Source organism: Lepidochelys kempii, unplaced genomic scaffold, assembly GCF_965140265.1.
Source record: "Lepidochelys kempii isolate rLepKem1 unplaced genomic scaffold, rLepKem1.hap2 scaffold_78, whole genome shotgun sequence".
Classification (NCBI taxonomy): Eukaryota; Metazoa; Chordata; order Testudines; family Cheloniidae; genus Lepidochelys; species Lepidochelys kempii.
In genome coordinates, this window is record NW_027333645.1 from 283,366 (window position 1) to 309,354 (window position 25,989).

Consider the following 25,989-nt stretch of genomic DNA (forward strand, 5'->3'; position numbering starts at 1 on the left):
TTCTTCTAAGCATAAGACGCTCCCCCAAGGTGTAGAGTGTCACAAACACATCTCATGACTCTGCCCACAACAACTGGAACTAAGACAAGAATGTGGAAGAAACAAGAAGAATTGTGTTAATGGTTTATTTACAGTAACTGGAAAGCAGGAAAGTAAAAGGAGCTGAGAAGGAGCTTTCATAACCACAGCGTAGGGCAAGGGGACCCAGAGATTTTGAGAACAGTTTTCATAATGGCACTAAAGTCACAGAAGTGGCCAGGAAGTAACCCAGGGAATTAAGGAATTACCATCTCACTTGAAGAAAAGGAGGACTTGTGGCACCTTAGAGACTAGGAAATTTCTTTGAGCATAAGCTTTCGTGAGCTACAGCTCACTTCATTGGATGCATTCAGTGGAAAATACAGTAGGGAGATTTATATACAGAGAGAACATGAAACAATGGGTGTTACCATACACACGGTAACGAGAGTGATCACTTAAGGTGAGCTATTACCAGCAGGAAAACGGGGGGCGGGGGGGAAACCTTTTGTAGTGATAATCAAGGTGGGCCATTTCCAGCAGCTGACAAGAAAGTCTGAGGAACAGTGGGGGGTGGGGGTGAGGAGAAATAAACATGGGGAAATAATTTTACTTTGTGAAATGACCGTTCCACTCCCAGCCTCTATTTAAGCCTCAGTTAATTGTATCCGGTTTGCAAATGAATTCCAATTCAGCAGTCTCTGGTTGGAGTCTGTTTTTGAAGTTTTTTAGTTGAAGAATTGCAACTTTTAGGTCTGTAATCGAGTGACCAAAGAGATTGAAGTGTTCTCCGACTGGTTTTTGAATGTTATAATTCTTGACGTCTGATTTGTGTCCATTGATTCTTTTACGTAGAGACTGTCCAGTTTGACCAATGTACATGGCAGAGGGGCATTGCTGGCACATGATGGCATATATCACATCGGTAGATGTGCAGGTGAACGAGCCTCTGATAGTGTGGCTGATGTGATTAGGCTCTATGATGGTGTCCCCTGAACAGATATGTGGGCACCGTTGGCAACGGGCTTTGTTGCAAGGATAGGTTCCTGGGTTAGTGGTTCTGTTGTGTGGTGTGTGGTTGCTGGTGAGTATTTGCTTCAGGTTGGGGGGCTGTCTGTAAGCAAGGGCTGGCTTGTCTCGCAAGATCTGTGAGAGTGATGGGCCGTCGTTCAGGATAGGTTGTAGATCCTTGATGATGTGTTGGAGAGGTTTTAGTTGGGGGCTGAAGGTGACGGCTAGTGGTGTTCTGTTATTTTCTTTGTTGGGCCTGTCCTGTAGTAGATGACTTCTGGGTACTCTTCTGGCTCTGTCAATCTGTTTCTTCACTTCAGCAGGTGGGTAGTGTAGTTGTAAGAATGCTTGATAGAGATCCTGGAGGTGTTTGTCTCTGTCCGAGGGTTTGGAGCAAATGTGGTTGTATCGCAGAGCTCGGCTGTAGACGATGGATCGTGTGGTGAGCCTCCAGCTTTCATCCAGACCACACCACACAATCCATTGTCTGCAGCCGAGCTCTACGGTACAACCACATTTGCTCCAACCCCTCGGACAGAGACAAACACCTACAGGATCTCTATCAAGCGATCTTAAAACTACCTGCTGAAGGGAAGAATACCCAGAAGTCACCTACTCCAGGACAGGCCCAACAAAGAAAGGAACAGAACGCCACCAGCCGTCACCTTCAGCCCCCAACTGAAACCTCTCCAGCACAGCATCAAGGATCTGCAACCTATTCTGAAGGATGACCCCTCACTCTCACAGATCTTGGGAGACAGGCCAGCCCTCACTTACAGATAGCCCCCCAACCTGAAGCAAATACTCACCAGCAACCACACAACAAAAACACTAACCCAGGAACCGATCCTTCCAACAAACCCATTGCCAACTCTGTCCACATATCTATTCTGGAGATCTGGAGTGCTGTGTCCAGTTTTGGGCCCACACTACAAGAAGGAGGTGGAAAAATTGGAAAGAGTCCAGTGGAGGGCAACAAAAATGATGAGGGGACTGGAACACATGATTTATGAGAAGAGGCTGAGGGAACTGGGATTGTTTCGTCTGCAGAAGAGAAGAATGAGGGGGGATTTGATCGCTGCTTTCAACTACCTGAAAGGTGGTTCCAAAGAGGATGGATCTAGACTGTTCTCAGTGGTAGCTGATGACAGAACAAGGAGTAATGGTCTCATATTACAGTGGGGGAGGTTTAGGTTGGATATTAGGAAAAACTTTTTCACTAGGAGGGTGGTGAAACACTGGAATGCGTTACCTAGGAGGTGGTGGAATCTCCTTCCTTAGAAGTTTTTAAGGTCTGGCTTGACAAAGCCCTGGCTGGGATGATTTAGTTGAGGATTGGTCCTGCTTTGAGCAGGGGAGTTGTTGGGGACACTGGGGCATGGCCAGTAGGTAAGTCGAGGGATAGAAGACCAAGAGTGTCGATGAACGATGAAGCCCCCTAGCACTAGGCCTAGGTGTCCTTGCCCCCGCCCCTCTGCCTGGAGGCACTCGCAGCAGCTCTGCATACTAGGCGGAAGTGTCCTTGGCCACCCCCGCCTGGAGGCACTCGCAGCAGTTATGCTGAGGATCTGCAACAATATGTTGCAGAGTCAGACTGCCTGAAACTAAACAAGGCCGAACAGGGCAGATATGGAAGAACAATGCTGAATAAAGCAGCTTTATGTATAGGTTAACAAATGATACAGAGAACAAGGGAACTAGCTGGGAACTGGATTGGCTGGCTAGATGGATACTTAGGGCAGCTTGCTATTGGATAAGTATGCTGAAGAAAGGATGTATAAAAGCCTGTGTAACTTCCTGCTCTGGGTGCAGGATTTGAGATTCTATTCTCCCTGGACCTTTCTGAAGCTTCAAATAAACTTTTCTGCTTCTCCACCCCGTTGTGATTATTGGTAGACGCACACCGGGTAATGAACCCCTCCCCACTGCTGTTGTTTTGCCTCTCGGCACTGGGTGCCGGCAACACTGTCTAACATTAAAGAGGTGAAACAAGGCTGGCAGTTTGGGCTGCTGGACAGAACAAGCCTTCAGGCCGAAAAGCCAACAACCTTTCTCTCCATTTCAGCAAAAAACAACATTCAACAAACTCCCACAAAAACAGGCACCTGAAAAAGTCCTGCCCCCGACTTCACCTTTCCAAGGTCTTCTCCGCACTCTCTCCCACCCCGAGTGAGAATCCGACCCCTTGACCAACACGCCACAGTGAGACCCGAATGCAGCTCTCCCTCTGCAGGCAGGATGGTGGAGAAAAACACAGGTGAGAAAACCCTCCCGGCTCAGCGCAGGGAGCCTTGGCAAGGACGTGGTGGAAAGGTGACGCCGGGATCTCTCGCACGGGAAAGGAGACTCGTGCCCGACCCCAACCAACCCTTTGGGAACTCGAAGGAAGCCGCATCCCACAGGCGTTTCCACAGACCAGCCACCAGCCACACACCCAGGCCGGAGGGGCCGGGACACGGGAAGGGGCAGCAGCCAACGCCCCCGGGGGGAGGGCTGGGGCGGGAGCTGCAGCCAGGCCCCTGGACCCGCAGGGAGACGCAGACCCTGACAGCAACCAGCCACGTTTGCCCACGTGTGTGTGTGAGACACGTCTGTGTGTGTGTGAGGTCTTGTGTGTGTGCGATGTCTTGTGTGTGTGCTGTGTGTCGTGCAGAGTCTTGTGCTCAGTGTGTAGTGTTGTGTGTTGTGTGTGTGTGTCGTGTTGTGTGTGTGTTGAGTTGTGTGCCGTTTTGTGTGTCATGTTGAGTGTGTGTTGTGTGGTTGTGGTGTCATGAGACGTGTTGTGTGTGATGTGGTGTGTGTCGCACACACAGACACAACACATTGTACGCCGCACACACAACACGTCACGTGTAGCACGTCTCACACACACGTCGCACGTCACACGCACAGCATGCTGCCTGTGGCACGCACACACACAAAACATTGCACGTCGCACCCACACACACACAACGCGTCGCCTGTCGCACGATGCACATGGCACATAGCACGGACACACACAACACGTTGCGTGTCGCTCGCACAGCACCTTACACTCACAAACACAAAACACGACACACACCACATCACACAGACAGAAAAAACTACACACATGTCACACATACACAAACACACACAACACGACACACAACACATCACATACACAGCACAACACACAAAACGGCACACAACATAACACAGGCACACACCCTGACAGACAACACATCACAGACATTCACACAGACACACACACACAACACAACACTCTAGACAACACACAACACACACAGAATGTGACACACAACACGTCACATACACACAACACGTCACACAACTCGTCTCACACACAAACACACACAAGACGACACACACTTCACACAAAGCATGACACCACACACACAACACCATACACACACTGAACACAATACAGAAAATGGCCACACACCACACCACAAAGACACACACACAGTGTGTCACACACACACAACACTACACAAAACATGTCTCACACACCCACACCCACATACCACGTCACATGTCATCACAAACACACAAGCACACACAATCCATACAACACTCTAGATAACACACAACTCACACACAACACACAACCCATCACACAAACACACATAACGTGACACACACAACATGACACAAACACACACGAAAACATTTCACACACACAACACGACACACAACCCATCTCACACACACACATAACACAACATGACACACACACAACACGACACACAGAAACAAATTGCATGTCCCTCACAACCTGTTGTACGTTGCACGGATACACACAACACATCGCATGCACACATGCATGCAAGTCGCACGACACACACACAGAAAGACGTCACACACAAACACACGTGACACACAACATGACACACACAAACACCTCTCTCACACACACACAAGAAGACACAGAACCCATCTCACACAGACACGCACAATATGACACACACAGCACAACATGTAACACACAACAAGTCACACATACAACAGATCGCACATTGCACATCGTACGGACACACACACACACAACACATTTCACCCCGCACTTGCACAAACACTTTGCACATCGCACGTCACATGTTGCACATCACACCTGCACACACAACGCATCGCGCATCGCACGTCACACACACAACGCGTCGAATGTCAGACACACAACACGTCACACGCACACTCATCACGGCACACGTCGCACATTGCACGCCACACTTCGAACACACAACACGTCGCACATCGCACAAACACACAATGTGTCACAAACACAAAACATCATACACACAAACAGGTCTCACACATGCACAACATGAAACACAACACCTCACACATACACAACACAACACACAACACGTCACACAAACACAAACACACACAACATGACATACAGCATGTCACACACACATCCCCACACGCCACATGACACCACAAACACACCACACGTCACACACACACAAACACACAACACGACACATGACACATCACACAGATAGGCACACACACATACAACATGACACACAACACGACACACCCAAGACTATGCAAAACACATCTTATACATACACACACACCCCATGTCACATGACACCACAAACACACCACACGTCACACACACAAACACACAACATGACACACAACACGACACACCCAACACACATCTCACACACACACACACACACACCCCATGTCACATGACACCACAAACACACCACACGTCACACACACAAACACACAACATGACACACCCAACACACATCTCACACACACACACACACACACACACCATGTCACATGACACCAGAAACACAACATCACACACACACTCAACACAGCAAACAAGAAGACGCACATGTGAAGTGTGGGGTGCAATGTCTTCTGTTTGCGTGTGCGACGTACAACATGCAACGTGCAACGTGAGGCGTGTTGTGTGTGTGTGACGTGCAATGTTTTGTGTGTGTGATGTGTGACGCAGGACGTGTTGTGTGTGTGAGACGTGCGATGTGCTCCGGGTGGGGTCTGTGTGTGTTTCTGCACAAGCTGATTGCGATGTCCCGGAGGCCAACAGCAAAGAGGGTTCGGCGTCCGCTTTCTTGCCCTGCCGTCAGTCTGCCACCGGGCTGGGGGGACAGCGGCTGGGGACCCCAGGAGCTGCTGAGAGACGCGGAGGATCCCTCGGGAGGGAGAAGACGACGGGAGAATCAGACTCTTCCAGCAACGAGCCACATTTGCCCAGTGCTGACGCTGTCAGGCCTCCGCATTTTGGGCCAGAAACCAACAGCCAAATCGAGCTGGAAAATTGAAGCACTTGCAAATGGCCCTTGTAGCGTCTCACCAGACCGTCGGCGACCCTCTGGGGGTGAGCTGTGGGCTCCCGAGAGGCAGAATCCAGGGCCTGCCTCTTCGCTTCCCACGGCCAGGTATTTTCAGCCCCCAACAATGAGGGGAAGAACAGGGAGATGAAAAGCCAAAGAAAGTTTCAAGAGTTCTCCTTCCTGGCTGAGCTGGGGGCGCTGTCCAGGTCACGGATGGTCACTCTGGGGAGGGATGTGGGTCTGGTCCACTTTGCAGGCGGTTGATCTGGGGAAGGATGTGGGTCTCAGATATCTGGAGGATTGGCCCAGAGCCCAGTCTTGTGGGGGCACAGCTGGTGGTCCTCATCCGCGTCTGTCTGCCTCTCTTCTGCCAGAGAAGGCAAGCCAGGCCAGTACGAACAATGATGCTGTCAATAAAATGGAATCAAGTTGTGGATGTTTTTTCTCTGAAAAAATATTTTCACACTTTTCAATCGGCCCCTGGTAGTTCCTAGGAGAAATGTGAAGGATGAGATCTTGGAACAGTTCCCTCTTCGTGGGAGCAACAGCTGGCTGGGTTTTGGCTGCTCAGGCTTTTGTTCCCTGGTTTTACCCACTGTGGTTCCTTTGCATGGATTTCATGTACCTGTGTGTAAGTTTTTGCCCAAAGGCACACAGCTGTACAGGTTTTATCTACAATCTTTACAAGTTGAAGCTGCAGATGGAGGGGGCTCCCAGCAATGGCAGCCTTAAGGGGGTGGGCGGCTAGAAGCTGGGGGACTGGATCGGGACCCCCCAACACTGACTGCTCTCTCTGCCCTGCAGTTTTAGTCCCCCCAGATTAGCCTGATTATCACAACAAAATTTTGTTTCTCCTGCTGCTAACAGCCCACCTTCATCGATTGGTCTCGTTAAGAGTTGCTATGGCAACCCCCACTTTCTCGTCTTCTCTGTATCGCTATATCTATATCTTCCTGCTGTATTTCCCCTGCATGCATCTGATGAAGTGGGCTTTAGCCCATGAAAGTTTATGCTCAGATAAATTGGTTCGTCTCTAAGGTGCCACAAGTCCTCCTCATTCGCTTTTCCTGACTGATTGTGCTGGGGACTCTGCCTGGCTCCAGCGCTCCGGTCCCTCAGCGACCAAGGCCACCTGGGATCCCTGATCGAATCCAGCTTCAAGGAGTGCTGAGATCCATCTGTCTCTTTCTGTGCCTCTGTCTCTCTCTAGGAATAGCCTCCTGACCCTGCCTCCTGTGATCAGTTATAGTTTGCTAGCCCCCCACCCCACCTCCATGGGTGTTTTTGGCTTCTCCATTCACTCTGCAGCAACGCTCCTTGTACCCAAGCTAAAGATCCCTGCAGCCCCAAAAATCCTCGGGGGTTTGCTCAGCAAGTGGGTTACGAGCAGAATGGTTGTGGGGTGAAGGTGGGGAGAGAGAGGTGCTGAACCTGGGGGCAGAGGAGGGTGGCAGATTAAGGTGTTGCTCAGCCCAGCCCGCTGAGTCCAAGGACATATGAGGGGACCAGCTTTAAATTGCTGTTCGATCCAGCCCACTGAGTCCCGGGACACATCAGGGGTCAGCTTGCGAGTGCTGATGACCCAGTCCTCTCTGACATGCTAACTTCATGTGTGTGTGCCTGTGTGTCTGTTCATGTTCATCACATTTGGGGGCTGGAAGACCCCAGCCCTGGGGAACCGAGGTCCTGCACAGTAGCTCCATTGGGAGGGAACTTGCAGAAGGAAGGAGTAGCGCTACATGGGGAAACACAAGTGACAAAAGCAGCACATTGACAGAATTGCAGAATCTCCCCCCACCAAAAGAGGAATCCTAACAAATGGGCGTACCCCAAGGTAAAGGGCAATTCTGGTAACAGCTCATTTGGGGCTTGTTTGGAAGGGGGATGGACGTCATTCTTGCGACAAGGCACCTGCTATGGCTAAAAACAATTTAGCCCTATGCGCCCTTCCAGACAAGTCTTATGTCCCATATACTTTGGGTCTTCCGGGATAGGTCCCCGAATAATCAAGGATCTTGACCAAAAAGGTTGTCACGTCCAAAAAGGAAGATACACTGCTCTGAGTGACACTCTCAAACAGGTCCCCACAGCTCCCCAGCCTCCGGGAGGCAGGTGTGAGAAGATTGTTCTCCCCAACTGACAGAGGGAGAAACAAAGGCTGAGAAAGGCGAAGGGCCTTGTCTTCCATCACATAATCTGTCGGGATAGAGTTGGGAATAGGACCCGGGTGTCCTGACTTTCAAACGAACCATCAGTCTGGAGTTTCACACACTGAATGATCAAAATAAAGGGACCTGCAATGAGCTACAGACCAACAACCATTCACACTGATTCTTCAGCAAGTGTTTTAGAAGCAGGAGAACACCAGCGAGAACCAGGAACGGCTCAGAGACAATCAGCAGCGAGAAGGAGAACAATTCACCAAGCAGATGATTGGTTCTGGCTTATTTGCTGGGCCTTAAAGGAGAACAACAAAGTCCTGAGTCTCCTCCCTGCCACGACACCCCCTGCTCAGCCAATCAGCGTGGAGACTCTGGCGGTGGCCTGAGGGTTCCCCAGATGGCCCAGGGATGGCTCAGGTCACCGGTGAGGATCACTCTCAGAGCACGCTTCCTGTCCCATCTCTTTGGGAGGCCTCCCACCATGAGGGCTACAGAGCAGCCCCCTCCTCGCCAGTGGAGGGAGGGAAGCAGGAAAAGGGAAACCAAAAAAGTCAAACCCCAAAGACTCGAAGGCAGAAAGGCCTAGCTCGAGGAAAATTGTCCCACCTTAATCTACTGTTTTCCGTGCCCAGAATTTGGCCAGTACCGGGTGGATCAGGCTGCCTCGGTACCAAACCTCTCTGGGGCTCTTCCGTTCTCCACAGGGACGTCTGTCTTCTCGCTCAGTGAGCAGTGGGAAAGGAGAAAACTCCAGAGAGGCTCCACCTCGCGCTCACATACGAGACCCTGAATTCTCTCTCAGTCCTCAAGGAGACACCTCCAGAAGGAGACTCCCTGCAGCAAAGCCCCGGGGGTCTCTGAGATCCCTCTGCCCTGCAGCCTGTCCTCCCTGGCCGTTGTCGTGGACTCTCTGTGAGGTCACCGCCTCCCAACCTCCTTTCACCAATCAGCTGAGTGCTGCAAAAGGCCCTTGTGATGTCACGGCCACCCCCACCCCTGCCCTGCAGGGCTCAAGTCCTGCCCCGAGCCGGCTCCTGTGAGTGTTTGACCTGCTCCCCCTGGGTCACCCCCACACACTCAGTGGTCGTGCAAGGGTTCACGCAGGCCACCCGTGGAACCATCAGAGGATGCTCAATGTGCCACACTCGATTTTGCAGAGATTTGGAGATGTGAAGGCCAGAAGAGACTCTTAGATCATCTCATCTGGCCCCCTACACATCACAGGCCTCCTGCATGGCGCAGTAGCGAGTTTTGGACGAAAGCAGACTCCAGAAAGGCATCTCATCAAGGGATGGAGGAAGCACCACTTCCCTTGGGAGTCTGGAGGAAATTGATGCTGTGGGGGGCAGGGAATTGACCCCACGGCCACACTTGTGAGTCTGTATCATAACACACATGCACAACAGCACTGCGCGAAGTATGTACACGTCACCTTAACTCTGATGTTTCCTAACGTTTAGAGGCCTGGCCTCCAGGGTGTTCTTTGTGCTTCTAGGTCAATTTTGGGGAGAGATGCAATCATTTAGTTCAGAGGGGGAGCCGTGTTAGTCTGTAGCAGCAAAAAACAAAAACAAAACGAGGAGTAGTTCTGGCACCTTAGAGACTAACAAATGTATCTGGGCACATTTGATGGTGTGCCTGATGTGATTAGGTCCGAGGATGGGTCCCTAGACTAGATATGTGGACAGAGTTGGCAATGGGTTTGTTGCAAGGATAGGTTCCTGGGTTAGTGTTTTTGTTGTGTGGTTGCTGGTGAGTATTTGCTTCAGGTTGGGGGGCTGTCTGTCAGCGAGGACCAGCCTGTTTCCCAAGATCTGTGAGATTGAGGGATCGTCCTTCAGAATAGATTGTAGATCCTTGATCCTGCCCTGGAGATCTTTTAGTTGGGGGCTGAAGGTGACGGCTGGTGGCGTTCGGTTCCTTTCTTTGTTGGGCCTGTCCTGGAGTAGGTGACTTCTGGGTATTCTTCCTTTCAGCAGGTGGGGATTGTAGTATGAAGAATGCTTGATAGAGATCCTGGAGATGTTTGTCACTGTCTGAGGGATTGGAGCAAATGTGGTTGTATCTTAGAGCTTGGCTGTAGACAATGGATAGTGTGATGTGGTCTGGATGAAAGCTAGAGGCATAATGGGAAGTATAGCGGTCCAGGATAGGGTGGTGTTTATGTGACCATTGCTTATTAACACTGTAGTGTCCAGGAAGTGGGTGTCTTGTGTGCCCTCTCCTTATGCCCCTCCACCCCCAACAACATGATACAGTTCTGCGGTGACCTGGAATCCGACTTTCCACATCTCCGACAGAAGGAATATTTCCAACACACCTCTGAACAACACACTAATCCACAGAGACCTTCCGACCAACACGACAAAAAGAAGGATTCTGCCTGAAGGTCGAAACAGCAGACTGGACCTCAACTCGAGTGCTTCAGCCGACAAGCACGGGCTGAAGTGGTCGAAAAGCAGCATCACTTGGTCCATAACCTCAGCCGTGCAGAACACAACACCTCGGCAGCTCTCCAACTCCACATTCTCCAGCCCATTCCCCTCTGATCCCACTCAGGGTGACCAAGAGAAACTGCACCATCTGCTCAAGAAACTCCCTGAAAAAGCAGAAGAACAAATCTGCACAGACCCGCCCCTGGAACCCCAACCAGGGGTCTTCTATCTGCTACCCAAGATCCATAAACCTGGAAATGCTGGACGCCCCATCATCTCAGGCATTGGCTAGGGGTGCTGGTCGCACAAGGCCGGAGGAGAGAGTCGACACAACCAGATACTCCTGCTGTCAGGATGCCCAGGCCTGAGAGGATTTCATCGCAGTCTCTCACGAGGGGGTTCAGGCTCCAGTGCTCTGCTCTGTTTTCCCAGCCCTGTGCAGGGGGTTGTTTCCAGTTTCAGAAATGGGGCAATGTTCACACACTCCCAATGGGTCTTTGCATGAATCAGGCCCTAAGCCAGGGGCAGGCAAACTTTGGCCAGATGCCGGATCGGGTTTCAGAAATTGTACAGAGGGACAGTTAGGGGAGGCTGGGCCTCCTCAAAGAGCAAGACATGGCCCGGCCCCCGCCCCCATCTGACCCCCGCTTCTTGCCCCCGGATGGCCGCCCCGGGCCTCCGGCCCCATCCAACCCTTCTGTTCTCTGAGGGGCTCCAGATCCCCCTCCCCTAACAGCCCCCCACCACTCCATCCAACCCCCCCTCCTTCCTGTCTGCCACCCGGACCTTCTGCCCCATCCAACCAGCCCTTCTCCCTGACCGCCCCGGGACCTCCTGCTGCCATTCAACCCCCTGTTCCCCGCCCTCTCACCACCCCGACCCCATCCACCCCCCAGCCCCTGACCCCCCCCGAACTCCCCTGCTCTCTACCCCACCCCTCCCTTGCTCCCTGCCCCCTGACCGCGCAGCCTGGAGCCCCAGGACCAGCCGCCGGGCCGCACTGCAGAGAGCCCCGGGGTCGGCCAGGCTCGTTGCCCCGCTGCCCGGAGCATGGGCCGGCGGCGCTGGGAGCGGAGGCTGCGGGGGGGGGGAACGGCAGGGACGCGGCCGGGGGCTCTCCAGAACGGCTCAGAGCCCCCGGCCCCTCTTCTGCCCCCCCCGCTCCCCACATGTCACAGCCACCCCACCCAGCTGAGACACCCCACCCCACAGACCCCTCCCCTCCCTACAGCCCCCCATAGCCATGCTGTGTCCCCCTGGGAGCTACCATGGTGCTGCCCCTCCCAACCCAACCCAACAGCCGCAGCCATGCCATTGACCCAAGTCCCCAATCCAGGTCCCCTATAGCCTCTCCCTCCCCCACATCCCTCCCAGACCCAGTCCCCATCCCTACAACCCAATTGCCACCTGTCCACAACCCCCCTCTCCTCCTCCCACAGCACCAATCCATCCCCTACCCTCCCACAGCTCCCACCACACAGACCCCTCCACCTCCCAGCTGGGCCCCCTCCCCGCCCCCCTCCACCCCACCCACCCCGTCAGACACCCGCCCCCGCTGGTGCACCAGGGTTTCCCCAAGACCCACCAACAGCTGTGAATGGTGTGGGGGAGAAGGTGTTGGCATTTGGTTGTGTATTGGGATTATGTGTACGTGTCGAGGCTTGTGGGGGCTTTGTGCTGGGGGAGAAACTGAGCCCTGATTCGGGGCCAGGGCTTCTCTGACTCGGGGTCCTATGAAGGGAGCCAGCCAGTCAGGCCGTGGAACAGGAGCCAGCAAACAGGGCTGTAAACAGGGGAGTCTGAGGGGGAGTTTGTCTTGTGGTGCTTGTTTGGGGTTTGTTGTTCCTGTGGGGGGTGGGATTTGGGTGTTTCCCAGGTGAACAGGATTTAGGTGGGAAGGCGATGACAGACACAGAGGCAGCGATGGGAGTGACTCATGTCGTGGAAGACACAATGGAGATGATATCCAGGGTGAGCCTCACCCTGACATCTGGTGGTGAGGTCTGGCAAGTTGTGGAAAAGAACTTCAGGGGCCGATCTCATTTGCATCGGCACACCCACCCCGCCTAGAACGAGGCCATAGCTGCCCAAATGGTCACTTTGGCTGCTGTGGGATCCCCAGTGTCTCTGTTATTGGGGCAGGAAGAATAAATTGTTATTACCCTGATTATGGGAACTGTGCTGGGAACTGTACTTGGCCTTTTGTTATGATGGAGGGACTCACCATCAACTAAGTAGCACTCGCTAGGCAAGGGTCATGGGTTCCAAAACGCTGTGAATTGAGAGAGGGTGGGGACAAGTATTAATACTTGGTGCCATGGGTCCCTTGGTGAGGGCCTTACATGCTAATTGCTCTTTCTTTTCTCTCCACTGTGGAATCTCAGAGCTAATTTTGATTCCGTTAGGACTCTAGTTACAGGCTGCGAAGCTCATTTCGGGCTAATGGTGTCCTAGCACTGAGGCTCCCCTACTACAAACTGACTTCACCAAAGAGCTGAACTGAGTAAGAGCCGAAATCACTGAGCGTTGTGTTCAGTAGTGGGGGAGCCTGAAGATTTATTGTGGAGAAGTTTGTGAGACGGCTGGTGGAGCGGAGGCCTATGGGGCTGTGGGGCGGTCAGCTTCAGATCATGTAAGGTGCCTTTTACCCCCGCCCCCATCTCCACCCAGGTTGGGAGGTAAAGCTCTGCAGATAAACTTTTGAATTTTGGGGCTGCCCTGACCAGGGACAGAGACTTTTGGGTCATTGGACTTTTGGGATTTTGGGTGATTTGGGGTTGCTGGACTCAAGAACCAAAGGGAAAGGGCATGCCCCAATTTGCTTGGGGTGGGTTTTTTTTTTGCTCGTGAGTTGTGTTATGAATCCTGTTGGTGGTGTTTCCCCAACATAATGCCACATTGTTTCTCTCTGTTATTAAAAGGCTTTTTGCTACACTCAGACTAGGTGCTTGCGAGAGGGGAAGGATTGCCTCTGGGAGGTGCCCAGCGGGGGTGGTACATATTTGTCCCAGGTCACTGGGTGGGGGCTCGAGCCGGTTTGCATTGTGTTATTGGAATGGATCCCCTAGATATTGAACCCGGTCCTTGTTGCTGCCAACTCTGACGGGCAGAAGGGTTACACGGAGCGAGGGTGGGCAGGAAGCCGCCTTAGCCCCCTTGTGCTGCCGGTGATGGCGGTGGGGGTTTCCGGGCCCTTTTAAATTGCCCGGGGGCAGCAGGTGGGGCTGGGGGAGACACCGGCCCCCAGACTTGGGTGGAGCCAGGCCCCCGTGGTCTTATGTTGCTGGAGCATGGGCACCAGGGGCCCAGATGAGGCGCCTCCCCTGCGGCTGGAGGAGCATGGGTGCTAATCCACGTTTCGGCGGGTTGGTTTTTGGAGGGTTAAATGAAGGTAGCCTCTGCTCTGGGCTCGTCCAGTTTCAGGGCCTGACGCTGCTTTGCACAACGATGAATCTCGGAACAGGCCAGCACTGAAATGACGGCAGAACCTGAGGAAGGAAAAGCCTCTGGGTTCGTCTGTGAGCCTTGACGCCGAACGGGAGCCGTAATTTGACTCGCTTTGTGGCTGCGGCCGGTAAAATGTCAGGACAAAGTCGTCCCAGTGACTGTGACACTGGGTTTGAGGCGGCTTTGGTCTTATTCAAATGTAACTAGCATGGAACACTTCTGTTTTTAAAGGTGGGTTCCCCAAGCAATCCCAAGTTGTTCTTCCCAGAGCTGGGTGATGGTGGGCAGCAGGGGATCTCCCCAGTCTGTGGGGGAATCTCTCTGGGCCCCACTGTTAGTTCTCCAGACTTTCTCCCCCTAACCACGCACACCCCTCCCCCACCCATTATCAATGCTTTACAGCGACCCCTCCCTCCCCTTATGGGATACAGCCTCTCGGTGACAGAGACTGACTGGGGCTCCCCTCTGCATGGCCCCAATGGGGAAGGAAAGGGACCGATGGGGGAGGAAGAAGACGGGCAGAAGGAGTCAAATGGGGCTAAACCAGAATAGAGGAGATTTTCTTCCTGTTAAAATGGACTGGAGTCTCATTGCTGGAAAGCCACAGCTTGAGTGAGGTTTGAACCGGCAGCCTTTCAATTGCCAGGCAAAGGTGCGAACCACAGAGACGGATCACGGCCGACTTCCCAGCGCTGTCCAAGGAGCCCCTGCAGGGGTGCAAGTGGTTAGTGCAAAGGGCAATATTGCTGGGGTTGTGAGTTCAAACCTTCCCTGCAGCCCTGGTTTCTATTACCCCATGGAGCTTCCCCAGCTTGCTTGTCCTAATTCACATGGAAAGTGCCATGAGAGGAAGGTCTGAAATGTGGACGTTGGTGCAAAGCTTGGGACCCCCCACCAATGCTGCCATTAGCTGTGGGTGGGTTGCTCAGGGGCAGGGAGAATTGATTTCTTTGCTGCTGAGAAAAATGCCAGGACAGGTCCGTGGGCACCAGAGCTCCCCGCTTCTTCCAGCACATGCCAGGCTCTGTCACTCCTGGAGGAGGGTCATCGAATCATAGAAGATCAGGGTTGGAAGGGTCCTCAGGAGGAATCTAGTCCTACCCCCTGCCCAAAGCAGGACCAACCCCAACTAAATCATCCCAGCCAGGGCTTTGTCAAGCCTGTCCTTAGAAACTTCTAAGAAAGGGGATTCCACCACTTCCCTAGGTAATGCATTCCAGTGTTTCACCACCCTCCTAGTGAAAAGGTTTTTCCTAATATCCAACCTAAATCTCCCCCACTGCAACTTGAGACCATTCCTCCTTGTCCTGTCATCTGCTATCACTGAGAATAGTCTAGATCCATCCTCTTTGGATCCACCTTTCAGGTAGTTAAAAGCAGCTATCAAATCCCCCTTCATTCTTCTCTTCCGTAGACTAAACAATCCCAGTTCCCTCAGCCTCTCCTCATAACTCATGTGTTCCAGTCCCCTAATCATTTTTGTTGCCCTTTGCTGGACTCTCTCCAATTTATCCACATCCTTCTTGAAGTGTGGGGCCCAAAACTGGACAGTGCTCAAATAAATCAGTTAGCCTCTAAGGTGCCACAAGTCCTCCTGTTCTTTTTTTTTAGTTATTAAAGAAGTGTCAGTAAAAGGTCAGAATGCGATCGTCTCAGTCCTTCTCTTGAAAAGTGTAAGCTCATTAATTAGTTCGCCACTTCATCAAAACTAAAGGGGACATGCACCAGCCTTTGTCATGTGAGCAACTTTCCCAAGCACTTTGGACAAACTCAGGAGTAAGTATAAAATAGTAAAATAAGTTTATTAACTCCAGAAAGTTAGATTTTAACTGAGTATAAGTATTGGTTACAGAGGTCAAAAGTGGTTACATAACAAATGAAAACAGACTCCCAGTCTAAACTCTAATTTGAATATACTAAGCAAGAATTGGATCAAACAGCTTTTCTCACTCACTGCTTGCTCCAGGCCATGCTGAGTTCTTAATACACAGACTGAATTCCCTCTCAGCCTGAGACCAATCTCTGCAGTTCAAATTCTGAGTCTTCCAGACAATCTTCCAGGTGTTGAGATTGGGGAAGAGACACGCCACGTGGAGGTGTCTTTGACTCTCATTCATATTTTTTCTCCAGCTGCTAGGTAGATTCTTGCCGTGATGCTGGGGTTAGTTAGCCCCCAATATGGAGCAGCAGTTTGCCTCCTGCACCTTGTGGTAGGCATGTCACAGCTCCTTCATTTTGACCCCGCACGGCAGTGTGTCCCTGTCATGGCCCCTTCCTATCATGCATCACGAAATCTGAGTGCGCACCTCGGGAGTTACACCGCAGAAAGCTGCTTTCCTGTGCAGAAACTTGCCCGTGTAGACAAGCCCGCAGAGGACTTCCATAAGAACGCACGACAGGTCATAGACTGGGTCAGACCAATGGTCCGTCAAGCCCAGTGTGCTACCTGAGAGCGACCAGTGCCAGATGCATTGGATGGAAAGAACAGAACAGGCTTGTTGACCTGCAAGGTGAGGGTCTTTCACCTTTATATTTAACTTAATTGTTGTCGATTCCTACTTATCCTATATCTAACTACCCCTCCTCTGAGGTCTCTGGGCAAATCAGGTGTGAACCACTCCTTTGACACAGACGTGTCCCAATCCAGCTGAATTGAGGCAGAATTTGGGCCAATGTCAGTTTGGAAAAGGCCTGCTTCACCCAGCAGGTTTCTCAAAGTATCCGTTGCTGTGAACCGCATGTCGTGTGGATGTGCGAACTCCAAAGATAGCAAACATGAAAAAAAAAACCGCAAAGCCGGTTCTGAGGTTTCCAGAGCCAGGCCTGAGGGTTAAAGAGCTGTGCTCAAAAGGACAAGGGGGCTCAGCAGCTATAAAAAGAACTAGTTGCAAAAACAAAACAAAAATTACATGAAAAAAAACAACCAAACAACAACCACCCAGAAAAGCTCCCATCACTCGCCCATCACCATTGTAGATCTTGACATCTCCTGCCTAATGTGACATCTTTGCTTTGCGAACAAGAGCCCTGGGGAACTCTCTGGCTCTTTCCCTCTCACTGGGGAAAAGGTTCCACATCTTCTCTCAAGTAGTTTTCCTCCCAACAGAAGATTTATTTTAAAATTTACCAAATAAATTCCATTTGAAACAGAAATCATTCCAGTCTATACTGGGTCTCTATTCTCGTACATGCTATTTCTCTCACATTTTCCCCCAAACCTGATTCCTTTGGAGTCAGGTTTTTATTGCAGGATTAGCCACCATTTGCTATTTTGTAGGAGGGGGCTAGAAGAAAACCTGAATTATACTGTAACACTGAAAGTGATCACAGAATCAGCCTCTTACCTTACACTAATAAACTTCGTGTGCAATTTCCTTGTTGCTGGTAACAATTTCTTCAAAGATTACAAACTATAAACCTTTAGGGCAGTTTTCTCTTAATTCCCATTTTCACCCAGTGAGCTCTGTGTGAAGTCACATTCGACCATAACCTAGGAGCCTTCCATTTCTGAGGGTTCATTTCTCCCTGGGTCTTCTCCCAGAAGTGTGGGTGGAAGGGGTCTCACACTACGGGGGAAGGCTGCATCATGAGAAAAACCACCTGTGCTCTACTTTCACACTTTCTAATCTTTCAGAGTAGCAGGAGGTGGAAAAGTGAGACACATGCATTAGACTCAAGAGCAAAACTAAGAGACCAAACCACAGACTCTGGACTCAGCATTCATGTATCCTGCAGTCTGAACTTGGAATCTGTTACATTCCCTCATTGGCTACCATCATTTAACCAACACAGAAGTGCATCTTGTCCAGCAAGGCAGCCAGTTTGGGACCCATAGGCATGGCATGGCTCTGAAGGAATCAGCTGTTTCTCTCTGTGCTTCAGGAAACTTGGGATCCAAATGGTAAAAGACAGTTGTTCCCAGTTTCATCATGGCATCCTTTAGAAGTGTGAGCAATTCTAAAAACAGTTTACCTTGGCCACAGGTCACCATAGCATCCATCTCTGGGGTGAAAATCAACCACTAAAACCTCTCATTTCTACCTGAGTTCTTGTCAAATCTTTGACCTTAGTTGTAGCAATTTTACACGGCTCTGGCGTAGAATTCTTCACCAACCACACGACATACCAGTAGCGATACTGAGGTAGAACTCCCCCAAATATGCCCTTTTGTTTCTTTAATCTGGTGCAACAGATTTAAATAAGGGACTAAATTCAGGTGCGGCTTAGAATCCCTCTAAGACACCAAATGTCAGGTATCTACTCAAAATGGGTGTCTTTCTGCAGCTCTATCACATTCCTCATGGATGTCATTTCCTACACATTTACAGCATCTCCCAGGAGTGAGCTGAACAGAAATGTCACTTCCATTTTTCCCATCTCTACCTAGGAAGGGATTGCATTTCCCAAATAAGAGGCAACATGCACCTGATTAGGAAGGGAAGATCTTCAGGAGCAACCTCCTGCAGGGCATGGGCCACAACTGCTTTGGGAGGCAAATGAATGGGTCTTTTGCTTAGTTCCAAATCATTTACTAGAGAATCCTCTTCCCAGCCCCTTTGGGAAATATTGACCTTACCACTTGAAGAACAGGGGGATAGAGATGGTGATGGAGAATCCCTCTGATTTACCCTATGTTCTTCTGTTGTTACAGAGGGGAAAAGACATTTTTCCCTCTCCCTTCCCTATTCCTGCTCTTTGTTATACTTCAATATATTTTAAGGGAGGAAAACGGTAGTAAAAATATCTGCCTTCAGGAAAACCTGAAGCAACAGCGCTCTGATGAACTGTGACAACTGGGAATGAAACAATATGTTCCTGGTGGGGGAACTTGATGACCAACAATTGTTTTTAAATGGGGGAACAGTATAGCTGTGATGCTCAGGGTTTGTTTAGACTAGGAAAAGTGATGGAGTTTAGGTCAGGTCAAGGGGAAAGCTAATGCCAACCACTGCACCTCGGCTGCATCTGCACGACAACTGTAATTGTCTTTTAACACCAAGATGACTAACTTGAGCAGCCAATGCCATGTACAGTCCTAATGGATGTATGGCACGGGTAGTTTTTGCCTCAGTGTAGCTTGTTGGGAACAAACCTCTCTCCCCCACCTGGATGATGAACATTCCTGGCTGGAGGGACACACGCTCCTTCGACTCAAAAGGAAAGGAGTTGATAGAAAACATCACAGGACTGACCCCAAAGAAGGGTGAGCTGCAAAAAGCAGAAGCAGGCAACTCATCTGGGGGAGCTGAGTAACCACAGTGAAGATGGGGCACAGATCACTAAGTGGGAATTTGCAAATGTGATTTTTTTCTTAAAAAAAAAAACCTTTGGCCAGCCCTAGTCAAGGCATTTGTTAGAGATCACTCCTATGTGGATTTTCTGATGTCTAATAAGGGTTGAGCGCTGATTGAAGCTTCTCCCACACTCAGAGCACGTGTAGGGCCTCTCACCTGTGTGGATTCGCTGATGTGTGGTAAGGGCTGAGCTTTGATTGAAGTGTTTGCCACACTCACGGCATCCATAAGGTTTCTCACCCGTATGGATTCGCCGATGTATGATAAGGTATGAGCTCCGATTGAAGCGTTTCCCACACTCAGAGCATCCATAAGTCTTCTCACCTGTGTGGATTCTTCTATGTGTGGTCAGTACAGAGCTCCGATTAAAGCTTTTCCCGCACTCAGAGCACATGTAGGGGGTCTCTCCTGTGTGCGTTCTCTGATGTGTGATTAGGGTAGAGCTCTGACTGAAGCTTTTCCCGCACTCAGAGCACGTGTAGGGCCTCTCACCGGTGTGGATTCTCTGATGTGTGGTAAGGGCTGAGCTTTGATTGAAGTGTTTGCCACACTCACGGCATCCATAAGGTTTCTCACCCGTATGGATTCGCCGATGTATGATAAGGTATGAGCTCCGATTGAAGCGTTTCCCACACTCAGAGCATCCATAAGGCTTCTCACCTGTGTGGATTCTTCTATGTGTGGTCAGTACAGAGCTCCGATTAAAGCTTTTCCCACACTCAGAGCACATGTAGGGGGTCTCTCCTGTGTGCGTTCTCTGATGTCTGATTAGGGTAGAGCTCTGACTGAAGCTTCTCCCGCACTGAGAGCATGTGTAGGGCCTCTCCCCTGTGTGGATTCGCTGATGTGAGAGGAGGGATGAACTGTCAATGAAGTGCTTCCCACACTCAGGGCATCCATAAGGTTTCTCACCCGTGTGGATTTTCCGATGTGTAATAAGGTGTGAGCTCTGCTTGAAGTGTTTCCCACACTCAGGGCAGCCATAAGGTTTGTCATCTATGTGGACTCTCTTATGTGCAATGAGATGTGAGCTCCGCTTGAAGCATTTCCCACACACACAGCATGCGTAAGGTTTCTCACCCATGTGGATTCTCTGATGTGTGAGAAGGTCCGAGCTCCCTTTGAAGCTTTTCCCACACTCGAGGCATGTGTAGCGTGTTCCTTCCAAGTTCATTCTCTCACGTGTAATAAGGTCTGACTGGCTACCGAAGTTTTCCTCTGGCCTCTGCTGACTCTCACAGGCTTTTGTTTTTTCTGGGCGTGCACAGCTCCCAGAATCATTCCCTTTGGACCTTCCTGACAACATCCCATGGGCTTCTACTCGCTCAGCATCTTCCTGCTGGGGTTCCTCCTCGTTTTCACTCACCATCCCAACACCTGACGGGAGACCGAGAGAATCCAGACGTAAGTCTCTGCCTGCGCCAGAGAGAAAGGAAATCTCAGAGAGAAGAATGGAAAAAGGGATGAAGGAACCAAAATGTGTACAGGACAGATCAAACTTATCAGGAGCTGATTTTCCCTTCAACCTTCCCCAGAGGAAAGAAAGGAAGGGATCAGTTCTGGGTCCGTATGTCAGAAGAAATCTCAGGGGACATCGAGATTGGGGAGGGACCTGCTGCCAGTTGTCAGTCAGGATAGGTGGGAAGCCATGAGTGACCTCTGCCTAACGATTCTACATCTGCAGGGAACAATCCTGAACTTGGAGAGCTCACAAGGTCTTTGTAGGGCATCCCAAATGTTTCCTGTATTCACCGACAGTTTTGGGGTTGGTTTAACCAATGCCTCACCTATGCAGGCAGCTCTCGGGAGCACTTTTTTCTTAGAGCCATGAAGGTCTGGGACCCACGGCTCCTCCCCTCGTTCCAGCTGCGAGATCACATCAGTTCTGGAAAATGGAAACCCTGCTCAAGGCAAAGAAAACAAGGGAGGTCAGTGGAATTTGTGGGATACTTGTCACAAAGAATATTCCATGCTTTTAAGCCCAGCTCACTTTTAAGTAGTAACGTCCCAAGGCCGGCTTCCTTGGCTCAAAGTGCCAGGAGATGATTATTATAAATCATATTCATTACCTTAGTGCCTAAGGGCCAACTAACAGTGGGTCCTCATTTTGCTAGGCACAGTACAAACCGAGAAGCGTTGATGGCCCGTGCCCTGAAGAAGTTACAATCTAAATAGACAAGGCAGACACAGAATGGGGGAAGGGGTAGAACCCACCAGCAGAGTGAACTCCGTGAAGGCAGAGTGGCAGATCTGATCAACACAGGCCTAGATCTTGAGACTATCGGATTTAATGTTCCAACCAGGGCCAGTGTTTTCCGGAAATTGTCGCTAGGACTGCATTTTTTCCCAAAATTACTCTTTGTTTGTGGAATCACCGTTAATATCCGGAATTGCTGATCAGAGGGTGGGTGGGGCATGCAGGGTCACAATCCCCCAGATTTCTCCCTGGAGACACCCGTCTCCTCCCCAGGGCACAGGCTGGCTGCGGTTGAGACTTGATGCCAATTTCTTCCCTCCTCATACAAGTCTGGGATCGGCAGTGGGATGCCAGGCTCTCTCATCATGCTGCAGAGAGGACGGCACTCACAGCTGCTCGCGGCTGTGTCCACAGCACCTCTCCCCTGCTCATCTCCCCTGTACACAGCTGGTTCATGCCCCGTCTCTCCAGCGCACAGCTGGCTCTAGGCTCTCAATGCCCAGTATCTGAGCCCCACCGCCCCCACACAGCCGGCTCCTGTCCCCTCCCCCCAAGGCACTTTCAGGCTTTAAAGGATTAGATATTGCTCACGTTTGTCAATTACTCTCTTTTCATTGCCTGCAAACTCTTGCCCTAATTATGACTGTTATCTGTATATCTAAGCCAGCCCTTGAAAGCATGAATTCTTCACAGACTATGATGCCGAGATGCGCCACATGATACCAGGAAGGGCTGCGGGATGGGTTTCCTGTGCAAGCTGGTATCGCTACGGGGTGATGAATGCCAGATCTCAAGGCTGGTTATGCAGAGCTCCACCTTTTGAAGCTTTACCCAATGCAGAAAGGGAGTCACCCTCATTCAGGAGACTGAAGACGACAGACTTTTGGGGGATAAACAGCTGAGTTTGAGCTGACTGAGGGGGGTCTTTCTGGGCTACAAACTCACAGGACCTGATAACCACCAGGAGGTAACCCTTTAAGAAAGGTTTTAATACACTTTGGAACCGATCAGGGATTCCCATGAGGACCGCTGAGGGAATGAAGGTAAACACGCATTTGGATGCTCTTCTTCTTTTATGAGAATGGGAACAGGATAGCAGGATAGCACCATATTGCAGCCCATTGGAAAACATAATCCCAACTACACATATAAAATGATGGGCTCTAAATGAGCTGTTTCCACTCAACAGAGGGATCTTGGAGTCACTGGGCACAGTTCTCTGAAAACATCAACTCAGTGTGCCACGGCAGTCAAAAAGCAAAGAGAATGTTGGGAATCATTCTGAAATGGATAGATAAGAAGACAGAAAATATCCTATCGCCTCTATATAAACCCATGGTACACCCACATCTCGAATACTGCCTGCAGATGTGGTTGCCCCATCTCAAAAAAAGATATATTGGAATTGGAAAAGGTTCAGAAAAGGGCAACCCAAATGATTACAGGTATGAAACTCTTCTGTACGGGGAAAGATTAAAAAGACCGGGACTATTCAGCTTGGAAAACAGACAAAGGGGGGATATGAGAGAGGTCTATAAAATCAAAACTGCCGTGGAGAAAGTAAATAAGGACGTGTCATTTACTCCTTCTCATAACGCAAGGACTAGGAATCACCCAATCAAATTAATAGGCAGCAGGTTTATAAGAAGCAAAAGGAAGTATTTCTTCACACAATGCACAGTCAACCTGGGGAACTCCTTGCCAGAGGACGTTGTGAAGGACAAGATTATAACAGGGTTACAAAAAAAAAAAACACCATGAGAAATCTATTGAGGACAGGTCCGTGAATGGTTATTAGCCAGGATGGGCAGGGATGGTGTCCCTAACTTCTCTTTGTCATAAGCTGTGAATGGGTGACAGGAGATGAATCACTTCATGATTCCCTGTTCTGTTCATTCCCTCTGGGACACCTGGCGCTGGTCACTGTCGGAAGACAGGACACTGGGCTAGATGGACCTTTGGTCTGTCCCAGTGTGGCCATTCTGAAATACCAGGGAACCTAGTGAGTCCAGTGCAATGGGAGGGAGTAGGAAAATCCCTGGCTGTGGAGAACACTGGGAAATTAGAAACTATCATTCAGAAGCAACAGACTCTAAATAGTCTAGAAAAGCAGAATGTGAAAAATAAGAATAAGAATCGGGGTCATGTGACTTCAGGAATGAGGGACTCAAAAAACCAAGTCTGCAGAGAAGGTAGATTGTGGTTAGTGCACATGGGGATCGGGGGAGCAACTCTCCAGGTCTCAAGGATTTTCACCAGCAACCGAGGCCATTGTCCCATGCACGGGGCAATCCGGAGCAGTGAGGAGTTGTGTCATCTGTAATCCTGGCTGAGTTTCAATGCTCTGCTGCTGGAGCTCCCTTGTCTGGATTCCCCCAGCCAGCATTCAAGGTCTGTGTGATCAGTAACCCTGGACCAGCCGCTCTGACCCCAGCAGCCTGCTTCTTACACCCCAAGCACATTCTGGTCTGGGTGGAGAAGGCTCAGGGTTTGAGAGAAGGCCAGGGGTAGGAAGCTTCTGTTCGATATGCTGGACCTAACCCCCCATTTTATTTGTGCAAACAGGAGATATTTGACACTGTGCGATTCTGCTCCTGTGCTCTCTTCCCACAGCGTTCAGCAGCAGGGGAGGGTCTCTGGTCGTGTGTGTGTCACTGGCATGCTGGGGTGATGCTGGAACAGGACAGAGCAGAGGTGGCATTGTGGGGGTGGCGTGAACCTCATCTCTTCCGTTCCCCTCCCAAGAACCGAGGGGACAGGAATCCTTACCCAGCGAGGTCACATTCTCATAGGTTTCCTGCATGACGTCTCTGTAGAGGGCTCTCTGAGCGGGGTCCAGCAGAGCCCACTCTTCCCTGGTGAAATACACAGCCACCTCCTCGAAGGTCACCGTCCCCTGAAAGAGCCAGAGCCCCACACTCAGGACCTGCTGCCCCACTCACAGCCCCACTATTCGTGGGGGAGAGGAGCTAATCAAACGGAAACTCTGGGTGGACCGCAGTCAACAGAGTCCCACCCCCACCCTGCTCAGAGCACCCAGGAAACACCAGGGTGAGGGGGCGAAGAGAGAGCCCTCCTCTCTCCCAGCAGATCCATCACACACCTACTAGCCACAGACTGATACCGGAGATGCTGCCCCGAGCAGGGTCTAGGGAGAGATCTCTTGTAGGAAGCCCAACACCCTCCTCCTTGTGAAAAGAAAAGGAGGACTTGTGGCACCTTAGAAACTATCCAATTTATTTGAGCATAAGCTTTCGTGAGCTACAGCTCACTTCATCGGATGCAAACTGTGGAAAGTGTAGAAGAGCTTTTTATATACACACAAATCATGAAAAAAATACCTCCTCCCACCCCACTCTCCTGCTGGTAATAGCTTATCTAAAGTGATCACTCTCCTTACAATGTGTATGATAATCAAGGTGGCCCATTTCCAGCACAAATCCAGGGTTTAACAAGAACGTCGGGGGGGTGGGGGGCAGGAAAAAACAAGGGGAAATAGGTTACCTTGCATAATGACTTAGCCACTCCCAGAGCTGGATATGAGGCAGGGGAATCTCTCCTAAGCCTGACTGGTGGCTTCCCCCTTCGTATTTCAAGGCACCCGCTGGTTAGTTGGGTCAGGCTCCAGCACTACGAGTCTGGTCCTTTTTCCCAGCCCCATCTAGGTAGGTTATTTTCTGTTCACCAGATTGGAGCATTTCCACCTCCGAACCTCATGGGTCTCTTCCTAGAATCTACGCCACTTATTAAACAACTCCCAGCAGGTCTGCCACCCCCTGGCCTCCTCCCTTTCTCCACCCTGTGCATTTCCTGCCCCGCTCCAACCTCCAAACCAGACGGTGCAAACCTTCCCCTCTCCCGTGTATTTGCTGTCCCTCTCCCTCCTGCAGGAACAGATCAGAACCCCCCACAATAATCCCTACCTGAGCTGGCTCCTCTGCAGCCATGTCGCTCCCTTGTCCCATGGGAGGACGGGATGAACCAGAAAGAAACATGAGCGTCGTTCTGCAACCTGGCCGGGCAAGAAGGGCTGTTGTAGAAGTTTAGGAACGGACATTAGTTCAATTCACATCACGCTTCCCCCAGGCTCTTTCCCTGCAGAGCGAGATCCGAGATTCT

At 50.8% G+C, this 25,989-nt stretch overlaps 2 protein-coding genes across 2 annotated transcripts in view; one reads left to right on the forward strand and one right to left on the reverse strand.

Annotated features, from left to right (window-relative positions):
• LOC140904802 (uncharacterized) overlaps window positions 1-25,989 on the forward strand; it is a 491,655-nt gene that overhangs the window by 176,551 nt on the left and 289,115 nt on the right. The window lies entirely within an intron of this gene.
• Window positions 19,717-25,835, reverse strand: LOC140904803 (uncharacterized). Its single transcript, XM_073327147.1, has 5 exons — window positions 25,794-25,835; window positions 24,640-24,766; window positions 21,461-21,574; window positions 20,486-21,050; window positions 19,717-20,401 (listed from the first exon to the last, which is right to left on the reverse strand). The coding sequence occupies exons 1-5, from the start codon at window positions 25,833-25,835 to the stop codon at window positions 19,717-19,719; spliced, it is 1,533 nt and encodes a 510-aa protein (XP_073183248.1).

Coding starts and splice junctions, on each gene's coding strand:
- LOC140904803 (XM_073327147.1), bottom strand. CDS start 25,835: ATGGGACAAGGGAGCGACATGGCTGCAGAGGAGCCAGCTCAG. Junction 21,575..24,639: donor TGAGAATGTGACCTCGCTGG/GTAAGGATTCCT, acceptor TGCCTTGAGCAG/GGTTTCCATTTTCCAGAACT. Junction 20,402..20,485: donor ACAGGGGAGAGGCCCTACAC/ATGCTCTCAGTG, acceptor GACCCCCTACAT/GTGCTCTGAGTGTGGGAAAA.